Genomic DNA, 17,594 nt, shown 5'->3' with positions numbered 1-17,594 from the left:
TAGCCCTCTCCTCTATGGCGGGGGCCGGATTTATCTCAATCACCGCCACTCTGACGGTGGCCTTGCTGACATCAAATTGGTGGCCGGTGGACCAGTGGCTGTCAGGGGTGGCCAGCCTCCACAGGGCGATGGCCACCCTCTTCTGTACCGGAATCACTGGCTGCATGTGTGCGTCCCAGTGCAGGAGGACTGGGGCAAGCCAGTAGCAGAGGTCCTTGAATGTCTGGTGGGTCATTTTGAAATTCCTCAGCCACAGCTCTTCATCCCAGTACTCCAGCACCACCTGGTCTCACCATTTGCTGGTGGTGGTGAAGGCCCACTAGCATCAGACTGGGGAGTGCCCAGGGGAGGGACAGCAGTGCTGTGGCCAGGGCCTGCAGGCTGGCTCCCATGTGGGTGACCTGGCTGCGCCACTGAAAGATCAGGACGACCAGTATGGCCAGCAGGCTGCCCAGGGTGGGAGAGGACCTCATCCCCAGGGAAGGTGGGAGCAGGAATGTTTCCTCAGCTGTTCTCCATAGCACATTCTGATGCTGTCCGCAGCCTGGCACCCTTAAACACGTGCAGAGTTGGGGTGTTGGGAGGGGCCCATTAAGGGGTCAGCTGGCTGCAAACCCAGCAGGGCTTGTCGGCCATGTGACCCCTATTCCTGCATCATTTCCTAGCCCCTTACTTCGAAGTAGGGACTGATTGTGTGTAGACCCTTAACTTCGAAGTAGAGGGAAAGCCTACTTCGAAGTAAGGGAAGGTGCATTTTGTGTGTAGATGCTCTACTTCAAAGTAGCTTACTTTGAAGTATAACTTTGAAGTAAGCAACTTCAAAGTTATTTTGCAGGGTAGACACAGCCAGAAAGAGTTAAAAGCCTAGAACATTTGGGAATGTGAGACATTGAATTATCTGACTGAAACCAGCAGGGGTTGCTGTCACTACTTTGTGGTTGTCACATTCCTGCTATGCTTGACCTTGGAAAGGCTTGACAATGTAACCTGGGTCTGATTAAGGGAATTTCATGTTTTTCCTTTGCTAGTGTTGCCCCCCACCTCGACAAACATTTTAAAATGTTAAGAAAAAAATACTTGGAAAGCAAACATTTTCCCAAAAGAATTTTATAGTTCAAATTTACACCAAGTGCACACTCACTGAAGCAGTCCAGGTTTCCACTGAGGATTTGAATATTCTCTGTAAACCATTAGTCACTCCCCTGGAACAGGCAGCTTTTTATAGGCAGTGGGATAAAATAGGCACAGATGTGTGTCACAGTAGAGGTTTTCACATGTACCTGTACTTAAAAATATAGAAAATCGGAAGAAAAAAATGAATGAATACAGGGATGGGTAAAGTAGACTTGTTTTGACTAAATATAATGATGATGAATTTATTTAAAGGAAAATGTGAATGTTTTTGACGCACAGGTTTTTGTTTTCGTGTAGCCGATTTTTGGGAGCATGCCAAGCAGTGTGCTTAACGAAAGCCTGAGCTGTAGTTTGTAACTGGCTGTCTTTTTATTCTGCAGGACTGTGATTATGCCAATTGCTAATGAGTTTGATCCAGACATTGTCCTAGTATCAGCAGGATTCGATGCTGTGGAAGGCCATGATGCTCCATTAGGCGGGTATAAAGTCACAGCTAAATGTATGTATAGTCATATAGTAGTTATTTTTTTCTGGGATGATAATTTCTTCTGGAAATGTCTTTATTTTAGGACCAAATTTTGCCCTTGTTTATATGCCTGTAACTATGCCCATGTCTGCCATAGAGAGTTTTGTCAACAAAACTTGTGACGCATCTACACACTAAATGTGTTTTGTCAACAGTCTGCCAACAAAACTTGGCATTTCCACTGACAGCATTCTGCCTTGCCACAATGTGGAATAACACCTTTGTTGACAGTTTCTGTTGACAAAAAAGCTGTGTAGACCTGTGCCGGGGTTGGGGGGAGCCCTCTGTCAATAGTGAGGGCTTCTGGGTCACTGGGTAGCCCTGTTTGGTGAGCTTCCGGTTGGCCCTTCTGTCAAGAGAGCAGCCAGGCAGTCTGGCCAATCTCTGTCGACAGAGGGGATTGCTCTTTTGATCCGCTTGTGTGTGTGAATGTGATCTGTTGACAAAAGATCTCTTCCAACAGTAGCTTCTGTTGACAGATCACTGTAGTGTAGATATAGCCTAAATGATTGCCCAGGTGTAACTCACAGAGGAATTTGACCTTCACTTAATATTTATGAGTAACCATGGAATTCTCAGGAATGACTTGAATGTGATATGAATAAAATTTTTTCTGAGCTTTTCTAGCTCTCTTCTTTTTTCAGAACCTCTTAGCATGTTTTTATCTAGGTTTGAAAGCTTTACTCTGCTGTCATGCAAATAACATTTTTGATATTTCATGCTTTTTTTTTTAAACAGTGCACCAATTTTTCCACATTTCCAAGTGCAGCAATAAATTAGCTGTTTTTAAACTCTGTTGAACATGTTAATTTTAGGAGGCTTTATTCTGATCTCACATTGTTTTTATACCACTGTAAGCGATTTACAGTACTGTTCATGAGGGCAAGATTCTCAAAGTAAATTAATGATCACCATTGCCTGGGTCTCCATATACCCAACATAAAGGAGGCTGATTCTTAGAGGGTGGATGCTTAGCAGTTTCCAATTATTAGGCGCCTTTCAGGTATCTCCAGTACAGCACCCCAAAATCACTAACCACTGTTGAAAATCTTGGACAAAATCTGTTTCATGCTCACGGGCTAGATTTGTAATGGTATTTAAGTGCCTAAAGATGCAGATAAGCACCTGGTGGGAATTTCAAAATAGCCTAAGTGAAGTCAGTAAGAATTATGTGACTAGATGATTTTGTAAATTCCACTATGTGTCCATAAGCACCTAAAGGCCTTTACAAATCTGACCCAATAATAACATGTAGTACAATTTGGAGTTCAGCATTGCTGTCTAACAAACTAACACCCCAGGCTGAAAAGATTATTTCTGAAAAACAAGCTGGTTTTCGATCAGGGAGGAGTGCCATTGAACAGATTTTCAACCTATCTGTACTCTGTCAGAGATATAACTTAGATCAGCAAGACCTGTACGATGTTTTTATTGATTTTAAAAAGGCCTTTGACAGAGTTTGGCACACAGCACTGTGAGCAGCAATGAAGCAATTTAACATCAACAGTAAAGTCATTGACATAATTAAAAATTTATACGAAAAGGCCAGTAGTGCAGTACTATTCAATGGTGCCATTGGTGCCTGGTACTGTACCACTGTAGGAGTACAACAGGGCTGCATACTCTCTCCCACCCTTTTCAACATCTTTGTGGAACGTATCACGATAGATGCTCTAGATGACCATTCTGGAACCGTAAATATTGGTGGTCAATCTCAAACCAACTTACGTTTCACAGATGACGTTGTCGGACTGGCAGGGAGTGAAAAAGAACTAGATAACCTTGTTAAATGCCTAGATAAAACTTCAACAAAATATGGCATGGAAATAAATGCAGAAAAGACATAACTCATGACCAGCAATCCTCAGGGCATAGCCGCACAAATATCCATAAAACAACAGAAATTGGAAGAAGTAAAACAGTTTAAATACTTAGGGTTGATCATCTCTGATGCAGGTACAAAACCAGAACTACTCAACAGAATAGCAGTAGCAACTGCAGCAATGGCAAAATTAAAACAAATCTGGAAAGACAAAAACAGATCTCTGAAGTCAAAAGTAAGGCTCATGAAAGCTCTTGTACACTCCATCTTTTTATATACTTGTCAGACCTGGACTCTGACAGCAGAACTAGAGCACAAGATCAAGGCCCTTGAAATGAGGCTATACCTCAAGCTTCTTAACATCCCCTACACGGCACATGTTAAATAGCACTTAAGGAACCTGAAATCATTGTAGAACTTTAGTACAAGAGGCCACACATACAAAGCAGTATAGATGTAAATAACAAAATGATTTACAGTTAGTAGCTTTTGTTTAAATTAAAGAAAAGTCAGTAATAGGTCCAGACAATAATATGTACCAAAAGGATCAATAAAGTCCTTTATACAGACCCAAAGGAATTTATTATTTCCCAAACACGAAATGCTTAGCATTCTGCCATATGTTTCAAGAGCATAGCATACTGTACATGGTATTGTGAAAAGTGCATACAGCCTATAACAAAAATATCATTTAACACTTGAGAGACAAACTTCACATTAAACAATTACAAAATAATTTAAATATGGAGTCATGAAGAAATAGTAATATCTTAGGTTACTTCTAAAACTTGTACAATATGTACAATATAAACAAGTGCATGGCCAAACTGTAGCTTGTAGCCGAACTATTTTTGTCATGTCATTTACACTTAATAAACTGATCATTCTGATTTCCAGTGGCCCAATACAAGCTCTGTACTTGAGAATTATGACATTTACATCAAAGAAGGAAAGTTGATTCTTTGGCTTTTTGCCCTCACTCAGTAAAGAAGCAATATAGAGACAATGGTGGAGAGGATTTTATGCCTTTACTCAGAGCATATGCCTGGACAAATAGTTGTAAAGTATTAACAAAGCAGCAAGCTCTAGCGCTGTAGAGCTGGGCCAAAAAAGTATGAAGATAGAAGATCCAAGGGAGAAAATATCTGGACTAAATACATCCCTGGTGTAACTCAATGGAGCTCATGGAATCATTTAAATGTACGTACAGTTGGAAAGGATCTTCAGAGGTCATCAAGTTCAGCCCCCTCTGTTGAGGAAGGGCCATGTAAATCTAAACCATCTCTGACTGGTGTTTGTTTTATAAATCTCCAGCATAACACTTCCACTGCTTACTGTGATCTTAGAAGACATTTAGGGGAAATTAGAGCTAAATTATAGCACAGAACACTAAGAGGCAGAACTGTTGGCTGTAAACAAACTTTACGGGACCACACAAAACTTAGCCAGATGTCCATTTACCATAAAGTGTGGCCATCTAAAATCATGCCAGACCACTGATGTTGCCAGACCAGAGAGTGCTGGACTAGAGAGGTTCTACCTGTACTCCTGTAGTTTAGAAAGTTTTCCTAATATCTAACCTAAATGTAGTTTGCTGCAGATTAAGCCCATTGCTTCTTGTGCTATCTTCTGTATGCATGGTGAACAATTGAACACCATTCTTTATACAATCCCTTCATATGTTTGAAGTCAGTTATTGGACTCCCTCACCAAGTTTCTTTTCTCCAGACTAAAGATGCCCAGTGTTTTAACCTTACCGCATAGGTTAGGTTTTCTAAACCTTTTATCATTTTAATTACTCCCTCCTAGATGCTTTCCAGTTTACACACATCTTTCCTAAAGCGTGACACCCAGAAGCAGACACAGTACTCCATCTGAGCCTTCTGCAGTACTAAGTAGAGTGGGACAGTTACGTCCCAAGTCTTACATGTGGTGCTTTTGTCAACACACCTAGAGCAGCAGTTCTCAACTCATGAGCTTCATGCAGCCCACCAAACACACAGCATAAATTTGCCACCCTGGTCTGGTGGGATGGGGGTGGGGGGTGGGGATGGCTGAAGAGATAACCGCATCTGGCAGTCTGCAGGAGGGCTCCTGCCAACAGGGAACTGGTGAGTGCTGCAGAGATGGTGGGGAGTAGGGGAAGGAGAATGGGTCTCTAGTCAGGTTTGTGGTGAGAGGGGGCTTTGGGCAGCGAAGGGGAGGAGGATGCAGGGAACCAGGGATTTGTGGGGTGCCAGGGTTTAGGTGGGCTCTGTGTCTAGGGCCTTGGGTGCCAGCTCTTGCTTGGTGCTCCACTCTTGTCCAGGTGCAGAAGTCCTGGGGTGCCCAGACCTGCACTGTGGAGTCCCTGTCTGGTTTCCTTTTGTTGTATTACTTTTCCAGCAGACAGGTCGATAGTTAAATTCCTCTACTACTATTAGGTCTTATATTTTCGATATTTTTGTTATTCTCGAAACACCTCATCCACCTTCTGTACCACATTTTTTTTGTTTATAATATACCCCACCATCACACCAGTCCTTTTTTCTCTCTTTCATCTTTACACAGAGACTGTCAGATGATCGGCCTCTCACCTACTTCCTTGGACCTCAGAGCAAATGTGTATGCTCTTGATATACAGTGTGACAGCTCCGCCCTTTTTTTCCTTCCTGCCCTTCATAAACAACATCTATGCCTCTACATGAATATTACAGTCATAAGATTTGTCTAATAGTTATGATGCCAATTATGTCATAATTTAGCTCAGCAGTGGCCAAAATACAGCCTGTGGGCACACTGGGGTTCTGTGTGTGGCCTGTGAAACATTTTGTCTGTTGTTGCCCATGTGCAGGTTTCCCAGCTTCTGCTCATGCGGCCCACTCACTAGCCAAGGTTGTCCATCACTTATTCAGGTTATGTATTAATACTTCCAGCTCCTCCTATTTATTCCTCATGCTTCTCGAATTTGTGTAGAGGTGGCCAAAATGTTGAGATGATTCCCCCCATTGATTCCAGCTTTTTGATCCTATGACCATATCATAATAGCTCACGTTCCCACATCTAGCTCTGTGTTAAGGTTGCCTTTTTATTCTTAGCTGTAAGCTCTTGTCACCTGCCCCCTTTAAACCTACTACAAAGATTTCTCCATTAGGTTAGTGAGGTGGTGAGCAAAGGTGTTTTTCCTCATCTCTCCCCACCAGCCCTCCTTTTCAGAGCAGCATCCCATGATCGAGGAAGCCAGAGATCTCCTATTGATGCCATTTGAATGGCCATGTATTCATCTCCAGGAAGTGTGCGTGTCTCTTCCTTGGCTTTTACCCTAACTAAGTAGGATGGACAAGAGCGCAACCTACATCCCCAATTCCCTTGACCTCACTCCCAGTGTCTCGTATTCACTGCTGATCTGGTCAGGGCCATATTGTCAGTGCTGGCACAAATGAGTAACACCGAGCCTCACCAACCTTTCTTGATATGTCAGAGATGGGCTCCAGGCAGGCAGCAGGCTTCCTGGGACATCACGACAGGTCAGCATTGTGGATGCATCCACCCCACTCAGAAGAGAGTCCCCAGCCACCAGTACACCTCCTGTTAGGTGCTGTATCCATGAGCCTCACAAGTTTCATGGCAGATGATTCCCTCTGCTCAGTCATGGCAGTCACTTCCTGCTGCCAGGAGAACCTGCTGGTTCCTGGACACTTTGGAGGATGGAGCACTACATCCTGACCAAGCTGGAGGGCAGCTGATCTGCACCACGCAGTGCAGCCCGTTCTCCTTCCTCTCATGGTGCTCTTGTCATCCATAGTTGGCTGGCACCCTTCATCCCACGTGTTTGCACTTGCATCCTGTTGATGTAGTCCTCATGCTCCCAAATGCTACACAGATGAGACACCTACTTCTTCAGCACATTTGCCTGCTTCCCAAAGCACTCCATCAACAGACCCCTCTCATACCAGGAGTGGTTTCACTTGCCTGGCTTACATTGGCTTGGGCATGAAGGCTGCATTCCAAGCAATTCAGAACCAGGATCCTGGTAGTTGCCTGGAGGGTCGGGCTGCCTGTCAGCTTCATATCCAACAGGTGCAGGAAAAGAAATAGCTAGCAGTGGTATTGGCTGCACACTGTTTTCTTCCATTTGTGGGTTCTTCCTTGTGAACCTACCTGCAGGTTAAGGAAGGGGAAAAAACAAAACAAAGTAAAAAAGAAAACCCTTCTCTCCACTGGCAAACTCAGCTGGCTAACTCTCTTAGGCTGTGTCTACACGTGCCCCAAACTTCGAAATGGCCATGCAAATGGCCATTTCGAAGTTTACTAATGAAGCGCTGACATGCATATTCAGCGCTTCATTAGCATGCGGGCGGCAGCGGCGCTTCGAAATTGACGAGCCTTGCAGCCGCGCGGCGCGTCCAGACAGGGCTCCTTTTCGAAAGGACGCCACCTTCTTCAAAGTCCCCTTATTCCCATGAGCTCATGGGAATAAGGGGACTTCGAAGTAGGCGGGGCCCTTTCGAAAAGGAGCCCCGTCTGGATGCGCCGCGCGGCTGCAAGGCTCGTCAATTTTGAAGCGCCGCTGCCGCCCGCATGCTAATGAAGCGCTGAATATGCATGTCAGCGCTTCATTAGTAAACTTCGAAATGGCCATTTGCATGGCCATTTCGAAGTTTGGGGCACGTGTAGACACAGCCTTAGACTCCCAGCTGCTTTCATCTCACCAGCTATGTGTCCAATGACTGTGGTCTTTCCATCTGTTTATTTTGGGAAGCATATTTAATTTATAGCCTGTATTAGTGCAATCACACATTTTTGCATGCTACTTTATTTAAACTAAGTGTAGCCTGGGCCACTGCCCAGTCTCAATTTCTGAATAGTCAATAAATACAGCAGCAGCAAACGATTCAGCCGACTCCCCTTCAGTGCCAGGCATGGCCTGTGAAATAGTCTCTCCCTGATGTTCCCTTTGCTATGCCTAACACAGCACTGCAGTTTAAAGGTGTATATGAGTGCTATGATAATAGTAATGCTGATACTGGAGGATCTGTCACTGGATTAACTTACTGCAAGGTCCACAACTAGAACCATTCCATTTTTGGTAACTTACCAAGTATTTATGAGCCAAATACAATAGTCTGTTGAAAGGAAGGGGAAGGCGTCAAAGGTAGAAGGACTGGCACAGTTGCAGTTCATGGGATCTCCAAGCCATGGAGAAGCCATACCATGAAGTGGAATTCTAGAGAAAGGTTTTGAAGGCAATAAAGAAGAGAGCTGTGTCTGCAGCCATGTGGCTCCCCTGGCTAACAGCCACTATGAAGAGGATGCACACGAGCTGCAGGTATTTCTGCAGTCTTGGTGTTGCAGTTGCAGTCACAATTAATCTTGCCAGCTGCTGAAGGGAGGGTTCCTTTGCCCATGACCACACTCAGAGAGTGCACAGTGTTACTTGTATTTTGTCAAGGGATCAGGGTTTGACTTTAAATAAGATCACAACATAGAACATGTTGCATGGGATCACACACAGCTGTGTATTTGAATGCTTTTCTGGGTTCAAACTGCAACGGAAAGAAATGTGAGAAATACTTTCCACCCACAGTTGCGCCGTATGACATGTTCATTTAAATTTGTCTGTGAATAATGTGAGTTTAATCCTTGAGAGCTGGCTGAAATGTTTGAAAAATTAAAAAAGCTTATGATTTGTCCACTGCTTTGATCCAATACATGATCTTATTTATTAATTTTTTTATTATATAGATAGGTAGCCTAACTGGAGTTAAAATGTGTTCTAAAGAATCTTTAACTCATCAACCTGCTTTGGGTGGTGGGGCTGGACTAGATGACCTCCTGAGATCCCTTCCAGCCCTAGAATTCTATGACTATGAAAACAATGGTGAAAAGATTTCAAAGTGTGTGTTGTGGAAAAATATATGATATAATAAAAACTAGATACTTACATGAAAGCTGTCCATATTTCTAACCTCTCTTAACAGGATCTGCGATCCTCCATTCTCCCAACAGCTTACACAAATAAGAGTGGATCAAAAATATTGTCACTATAGCTATAGACATTGTGATATATCTATGGGCATATAGATGTTATAGAAAATGGCTTTTCAGATAAGTCCTTGTCTATGCTAGAAAATTATGTGAGCAATAACTGCATTGCTCAGGGAAGGAAATGTAACGTCCTCCACTGGCATATGGTCTGTTAATTTAGAGTAGGCCATGTCATTCTCTACCTTCCATTGAGACCAAGCACCTGAGGATCACAGACCCACATCCAGCTCCTTACAGCTGACACTTGCTGCTACATCAGAGCTGTATTCACATGTAGCAGAGGAGTGAAACCTTAAACTCAAGCGTAATGAATTCATACATGCTTACGTGCTTCTTTGAATAGGGATGAGCGTAAGCAGATGCATTAGTACATTTCTGAACTGGGGTACAGATGAACACTACTCTCATGATGACATTACTAAGAGATGGTCAGCGCACAGTTTTGTACCATTTCACTAACTGATAAAGAAGTAAACTGGTTCAACTGCGTAATGTAGGTGCATATCATTTACAAAATACCTCTGAACCACTCAGCAGCTCTGACAGCCACGCATGGCCACGGGGGAAATTGGGATGAGGGGTCTGAGCACTGCAACCCGGCAGGGGTGGGGTCAAAGTCAGAAAGAGCTGCGACTCGGGCATTCAGCCCTCAGTGCCACCTGGACCCCAGCGCTGGGCTCCTGCTCCCAGCTCCCTCACAGCCATGTGCAGCCAGAGCAGCCCTGCTGCAGCAGTTCAAAGGGGCCCAGAGATTCAGTTGCTGCTGCTACCAAGGAGCAGTGAGAGCTGGAGCTCTGGACTCATTTGAAATGCCAGGCCCAGGAGCAACTGCCCCCTTTGCCCTGCCCCCATTGTCAGCCCTGGAACCAGTATAACTACATCCACACTGGTGAGTTAAATCAGTTACAAAAACTATGAAGAGGCCCTAGGCAATGAGTCACTCTCTCTCTCTTTCTTGCCCACCCCCTTCTCTCTCTGTGTTGCTGTTCTTCCAGCAAGCTTTATGATCCAGCTAGAATGGCACTCCTATGGAGCTAACCGATTCTACCAGCTGAGCAGGCAGAAGTCTTCAGCATTATCTCCTTAATGATGCTCTCTGTAAATATATATACACAAACTTAAAGGGAACTGTCCTCAACAGGTCTGAATTGTTCTATCCCCAAGTTAGTGGAACTATGCTGAGGATCCTGCCAAAATCTTGAATAGAAGTGAGATGGGGACAGGGCACATGACAATCACCACAGCACTGAGCATGTATGTGTGGTTATATTACTGGGTTTAAGAAAAGTAACATATTGAAGCATAGTTCTTTATTAAATTAATTTGTTGCACAATACACAATTGTATAAAAAATGCAAACGTAACAAATAGGTTATCTGTTCAGCTTGTATAAACTTATTCCTGTTATCTATCAATCGTTGCATTTTCTATAGCACTTTTCACCACATAGGCTACGTCTACACTACAGAGATCTTTCGAAAGAAGCCCTTCTGGAAGATCTCTTCCGAAAGAACTTCTTTCAAAAGAGAGTGTCTGCACACACAAAAAGGCAGATCAAAAGAGTGATCTGCTCTTTTGAAAGAAAGTGTCCACCCAGCCTCCATTCTTTCAAAAGAATGGGCCAGGGATCAAAAAATCAGGCCCCATGAGGACAGCTCTTTCGAAAGAGGGGTCCTGCAGAGTGTCTACACACATTTTCTTTCGAAGGAAGGCACTCTTCCTGAAATAGGAAAGGAAGAGCAATTTTGAAACGAGTGCCACATTCTTTCTATTTACCTTCAAAACAATGCTTTTTGTGTGTTGACACTCCATTGGATCCTTCAAGAGTGTCCCCTTCTTTCAAAAAATCTTTGGAAAGAACTAACTAGTGTAGACTAGCCATAAGGTATTACTCTGGATATTCCGTTGGCTGTTTACTGCAGGACACAATAAAATATCTACCAAGATTAGGACCATATACTGCTTTCCTTGATCTTCATACAGAGCAACTATTGACATAATTGGAAGCTCTTTGTGTGGACAGTATACAGTATATGGACCTTAATTTTAATACAGTCCAAAACATTTTACGGAAAATCATATATCACTTACTGAACAATCTCAGTATTCCTCTTTTATGACTAACCTTTTATTAATCTTTCAATAAAGTAACACACAAAGATCAGCATATTACTTAGCATATTATAAATTACGAGTGTAATATACCTTTTTGATGCTGGGGCAATGAAAAATCTCCATTAAGGATGAAAGGGAAAAAGGAGAAATCATGTTGAGAGTATGGTATTCTAAGGTTCTGTGTTGGCTTGCTGAGCTTTTTCTGGAATGACGAGATGTAGCTGGTATATCCTGTACTTTGTTTTATACTTAATTTCTATGGCCTGTGTTGGTGACATTTTCATGCTATTTGAATATACTCTGCAGGCAGATTTAAGAAAGGACAATCAGATCTGGTCATAATCTTGCAGTTTGTTAGATCTAGCAAAAAAAATTTTTTTTTCAAATTTAGCTATCATGAACAGAGAATCTCCCTCTATAATATTATCCTTATGTGAATTACTTTCTCTCTGTTTTGTAGTATAATTCTTAGTATAATAGTCCAGAGGGTAGCTGTGTCAGTCTGTATCTTTGCAAAACAACGCAAGTAGTCTTGTAGCACCTTAAAGACTAACAATTTTATTTATTAAGTCTTTCCCATGAAAACTCATTATCTATTAAATAAACTTGTTGGTCTTTAAGGTGTTGCAGGACTGCTTGCTTTGTTCTTAGTAAAATGTCTGCAGTAAAGTCTCTTACAACGTTTTACCACACAAGTAAGTATTGTAGGCAATTAGACATTAAATGGTGATCATCCCATTAAAACTGTAAACACAGACTTAAGATGTCAGGCAAGACTGAAGATGTTTTGGGGTCTGTTATCTTCCTTAAGAACTGAATTTCATTAAGAGCTGTGATGATATGCTGAAGTTTTCCTGTTGTTTTATTCTCTAATCCCAGGGAGCCTATTTGACACCATGGTGCAAAATGAGAGCAACAATTAGCAGTAGGAAAAGATGCCACTGCAGGCATTTAAAGAGTGAATCATTGAGTGTCAGGTTGGATACCTACTTACTGCTGTGTCAAATTAGTGATGCATGGCTGCTCAAGTACTGAGAAACTGTGGGTTCCAACTCACTCTAAGTTAATGTGCTGCTGGCCCCTTATATTGCTGAGGATGCTATCCTTGAACATTTTTCTGGAAGAAAGTAAAACTGACCCCTTTGAATTTGTGGAGGTAAATATTGTATTATCAGATACACATCCTACTTTTCACAGCACAGGGAATAGGGAACCATGCCATCATAGCACAGGGAACTGTGCACCCTTTCATCCCAGCACAAGGCCTATCCCATTAATCACAGCAGAGGACTTGCTAACAGTGTAAGCATCAGTGTTTTTGCAAGAGACACATTGCCTTCTGCTGTACACTGAATGGTCAAATTAAGGTTGTTCTGCAGCTCTCACTTTTTCAATTAGCTGTGCTCATATCTTGCAGAATCAAACTCTGATCCAAGAAAGCAAAATGGCTGCAAGAATCTCTCTTCTCTTACTGGGTCCTGGTTGTGCTTCTCAGAACTCAGATGAAGAATGGGAAATTTGAACCTTGGTTTCCCTTTCTGCTCTTCAGATAGATGATCACATTGTAAAAGCTTTACATGGGAAAACATGTCTGCAAGTAGATGAGTCTTTAACTTAAAATCCACTGCTTGAAGTTAAAACTAGGCAAATTCTGATGAGAAATAAGTTGTATTTTGAAGCAACTTACCTAGTATGATAGATCCTTCATTACTTGAATCCTCAGTCAAGACTATGTGGCTAAAAGGTATGCTCTAGCTCATTCAGTATTTATGGACTTGCTCTCGGAATTACCTGGTGAAATTCTCTTGTGTGTTTGTTATGCAGGAAGCCAAACTAAATGATAACGGTCCCTTCTGACCTTAGGGTCTATGGCTGCTTCTACACATGCACAATCTTCCGGAAGATGATCCTCCTGAAGATGTCTTCTGGAGGATCATCATCTGGAAGAGCAAGTCTACACACTAAACGCACCCCCGAAAGTGTCTATACATGCACTGGTGCTCTTTCGGAAGAACAGGACATGAAACGGCGAGGACGGGGTTGCACGGCTGGAGAACCCTTCCAGGGCTGATGGTCACATGGCCCTTTAAAGGGCCTCATCCAAACAGCCCCTCCGTACACAAGCTGCTGAGGCCTGCTGTGCTGCTTGTAGCAAGACAGACCCAGGTTCCTGTCCTGCACATCCCAACCAGCAGGCATGGACCCCCAGCAGGCACAGGCCAGCACGCTTGCCCTGACCCACAGGCTGGCCATCCTCCTGGCCACCCTCCTTAGCCTCCTGTGGTGATGGAGACCCAGGCCTATGGGTCCTAACCCCACACTGTCCCTGCTGGGCTCCCCCTGGGCTGTCCAGCATGTCTGAACCCACACCACCAGCACGGACTGGTGGGACAGGGTCATCAAAGGGGAGTGGGATAATGACCACTGGCTGCAGAATCTCCAGATGAAGAAAGAGACCTTCCTGGAGATCTGCAGCTGGCTCACCCCCATGCTCTGGTGCCAGGGCACCTGGATGAGTCTGGCCCTCTCTGTGGAGAAGCACATAGCCAGCGCTATATGGAAACTGTCCACCCTGGACAGCTACTGGTCCATCAAGCAACCCTTTGGGGTGGGCACATACACTATTGGGGCCGTCATACTAGAGGTAAGCCCTGCCCTGAGCTGTGCTTTGGCCAGGGGGAGGGAAGGAGCCAGTGGGCTCGGGGGACCCCAGGGGCTGGAGGTGTGGGGGGCCAGACTGGGGACAGGCAGTCTTAGCCCAGGGGGGATACCACATGCCTGCTGCTGGAGGGGTTCCCCAGCAGCGAGGGAGGGCCCGGTATAGAGAGAGGGGGAGGACGTGGAAGGGGGCAGGGACACCTCTGTGCACATTCTTGAGTGTGCCCACTCATTCCCCTGCAGGTTGTGAGGGCCGTCAACCAAGTGCTGGTGTTGTGGCTGGTGCGCATCAGGGTCCTGGACGTTGAGGGCTTTCTGGAGCTTGGGTTTCCCCAGTGCTTCAGGATGATTGATGGGATGCATATCCCCATCAGGGCCCCAGACCACAGCTGTGGCCGATACGTCAGCCACAAGGGGTACCGCTCAGTCTTGCTCCAGGCAACGGTGGATGCCTGTGGGAGGTTCATGGGCCTTTATGTTGGCTGGCTGGGCAGGGTGCATGATGTGTGCATCCTGCGGAACTCTGTTCTGTTTCACAGGATGGAGACTGGAGCATTCGTGCCCCAGTGGGAGCACCATAGTTGGGGAGGTTGCTGTGCCCCTCTGCCTCATGGCGACCCGGCCTACCCCCTCCAGCCCTGGTTAATGTGCCCATACTCGGGCCACCTCACACCCTCTGAGGAGCTGTTCAAAGCCCGGCTCACATGGGCCCAGTACCCCGGTTGAGTGTGTCTTCAGCCGTCTGAAGGTGCGGTTCAGATGTCTCCTCATGCGCCTCGATGTTGGGGGGTGGAGAATATCCCGCAGGTCGTGGCCACTTGCTGTGCTCTCCACAACCTCACTGAGGTGCTTGAGGGTACATTGTCCCAGAGCTGGATGGCAGAGCCAGCCCCTTGGTACCAGCAGCCTGCTGCAGCCACTGACAGTTGGCTGAACTATGATGGGGTCTACATCCAGGAGGCACTTTGGGAGGCATTTGCCTGGCCAGGTAGCTACTGACCCCTCCATTCTCCTCCACAATAATCAGGGATCCGGGGGGATGCAAGATGTAAATATCTATTTAACCCAGAACATAGAACAGTAGGAAACTTTGTGTAAATAGTAACTCGGAAATAATAAAACAAATGTGTATGAACTGAAAGCTGACTAACTATATACATGGGGGGTCAGAGAACAGGGGACAGGGGCATTCAAACTGGGATGGGTTCTCGGACTGAGATTGCGGGGGCCCTAGTCAAGGGATGAGGTGGAGGGCCACGAGCTCCAGTGCTGCAGGTGCATAATCCACTGATGGGGCTAGGTGCACTGGCAGGTACGGCTGGTCTGCCGCAGGACTGGCCTCAGGATGGGGGTGCGGAGATGGGTTGTGGATTGAAGGACCTTCCACAGGGACCACTGTAGCCACAAGCCAAGCCGTAAGATCCCTCAGGGTGGCTGCAGGCAGGCCCAGGGGTAGTAGGTGGCCAGGGCCTTGGTCCTGTGGGCTGTGGGGGGGCAGGAGCAGCAGGAAGGGCAGGAGGGGCCTAGGGAATAGCAGGGGGCAGCAGGTGCCTCAGGGGGGCAGCAGGGACCTCAGCAGCTGTGGGGAGGGGGCAGCAAGGTCCTCTGGAGAGGCACCTCTGGGACGGCAGCAGGGGGGCCATGGGAGTGGTGGGGGGCTGGTCGACCAGGGTCTCGCACACTGTGTGGAACATCCCCACCACCTCCCGCAACATATCCTGCCTCCAGTTGAGCTTGGCTTTGTCAAGGGCCAGCTGCCTCTCTGCCAGGGCATTCTGGTGGTGGAGGATGGCAGTGTAGGCTGTGGCCTTGTCCTTGCAGCCCCGGCATCTGATTTGACACACCTGTGGCCACCATGCTGTGGGGGCTTGGGCCAGTCTGGGCCCGGCTGGTGGGCTGCTGGGTCCTCCAACCTGGATGAGGCTGGTGGGCCCCAGGCTCCTCATCCAGTGCCCCCATCCCTCAGATGCTGCTGCTGTACAAGAGAGGTGGGAGGAAAAAGTGGGGTGTCAGTGCTGCATCCAGACCCAGGGTGGTATGAACCTGGCCCCTCTGGGTAGTTACCCCCACGCCAGATCCATGGGATGCCTAAGTCCCAGGGGATGCCACCATGCGAGCCCCCGCACACTCTCCATGCTGGCCCCTGGGGCATGATGCCAGGGTGTAGGCGCACTCCGTAGTAGCTCCCCCAGCAACAGGCTTCGGTTTGCAGGCTGGAGGGGAACTCGGCCGTGTGGGGGGTCCCCAAATGGGGAACGGGTTGGCTGGGCACAGCCAGGCTGCCTGTGGGGCTGTCAGCATGCTCAAGGGGCTCTGCACAGGGGAGAGAGCAGGATGTCACCTGCAGGCATGGGTGTGCCTCAGGCCCCAACTGGGGACAGGCCATCTGGGGTCAGAGCCAAGCACTGGGGCCTGAGTGTGGCGTGCCCCATTTTCTGTGGCGTGCACTTACCCAAGGTAGCCTTGAATAGGTCATGTGATGCCCAACTGGAGGGGACCCGGCTGCTGGTGGCAGAGGGCAGCTCTATGACCAGGGAGCCAACTGAGGACTCCCTGCCCGATGGGATGTCTACTGTGCAGGGCTCTCCTCCCACTCCAGTGTGTGGCAGGGGGCTCCAGTGCAGCCATCCCAACTGTGACCCAGGGTGGTGAGGCATCATCGGCAGCCATGAGGTCCTGCAGCTCCCTGTAGAAGGGACAGCTGTCTGGGGCATGGGCCATAGTACCCACATGTACGACTGCAGCAGCTCCTTTACTTTACGCTGGACCTGCTCGGGTGTCTGGGAGGAGTGGCCGCGGGCAGCCAGGCCCTGTGTGAGGCGGACAAAGGTGGAGGCATTTCTCTAGTGCCCACTTATGTACTGGAGCTTCCTCATGCCAGAGCTCCATTTGGGAGCTTAATGGACTATGCTGGATGATGGTTTTCTGAGAGTGCAGCCTCGCCATTCCCACCTTCTTCTCTTGATTTGAAAGTGAAGTCTTGCCATTTGATGTGAAGGATGTACCTCAGGCATCTCTCTATGAATGTCTGTAGCTTATGATTTGAAGACTTCTTATTATGCCAGGTCTGACATCCATACAAAAGCACATTCTTCACATGTATTAATGTGTTATACTATATATAGTATAATGTGAGTTGTTAGATACTGATACAGTTGCATTCCCTCCCAGGGATGTCCTCTTTTTTGAATGTTCAAATATGGTAATCCTAATTTTAGTATCGTTTTAAGTGTAGTTCTGGTTTACAAATTGGTATTGTAGGGTACCGTCCTCATTGTGTCTCACTGATGCCATATCAGATTGCCTCTCCCT

The 17,594-nt window shown here is 46.3% G+C and overlaps 1 protein-coding gene across 1 annotated transcript in view; it reads left to right on the top strand.

Moving 5' to 3' along the window:
• The window catches only part of LOC142008313 (histone deacetylase 5-like), a 161,728-nt gene that overhangs the window by 76,307 nt on the left and 67,827 nt on the right, over positions 1-17,594 (top strand). Inside the window, exon 4 of the mRNA XM_074985495.1 lies at positions 1,515-1,633. Within this exon, the coding sequence (XP_074841596.1) occupies positions 1,515-1,633 (119 nt within the window). The remainder of the gene's footprint in view (positions 1-1,514; positions 1,634-17,594) is intronic.

This window comes from Carettochelys insculpta, chromosome 2 (assembly GCF_033958435.1).
Source record: "Carettochelys insculpta isolate YL-2023 chromosome 2, ASM3395843v1, whole genome shotgun sequence".
Classification (NCBI taxonomy): domain Eukaryota; kingdom Metazoa; phylum Chordata; order Testudines; family Carettochelyidae; genus Carettochelys; species Carettochelys insculpta.
The sequence above is the reverse complement of the archived record's forward strand: the minus strand, read 5'-3'. Positions and strand labels throughout refer to the sequence as shown.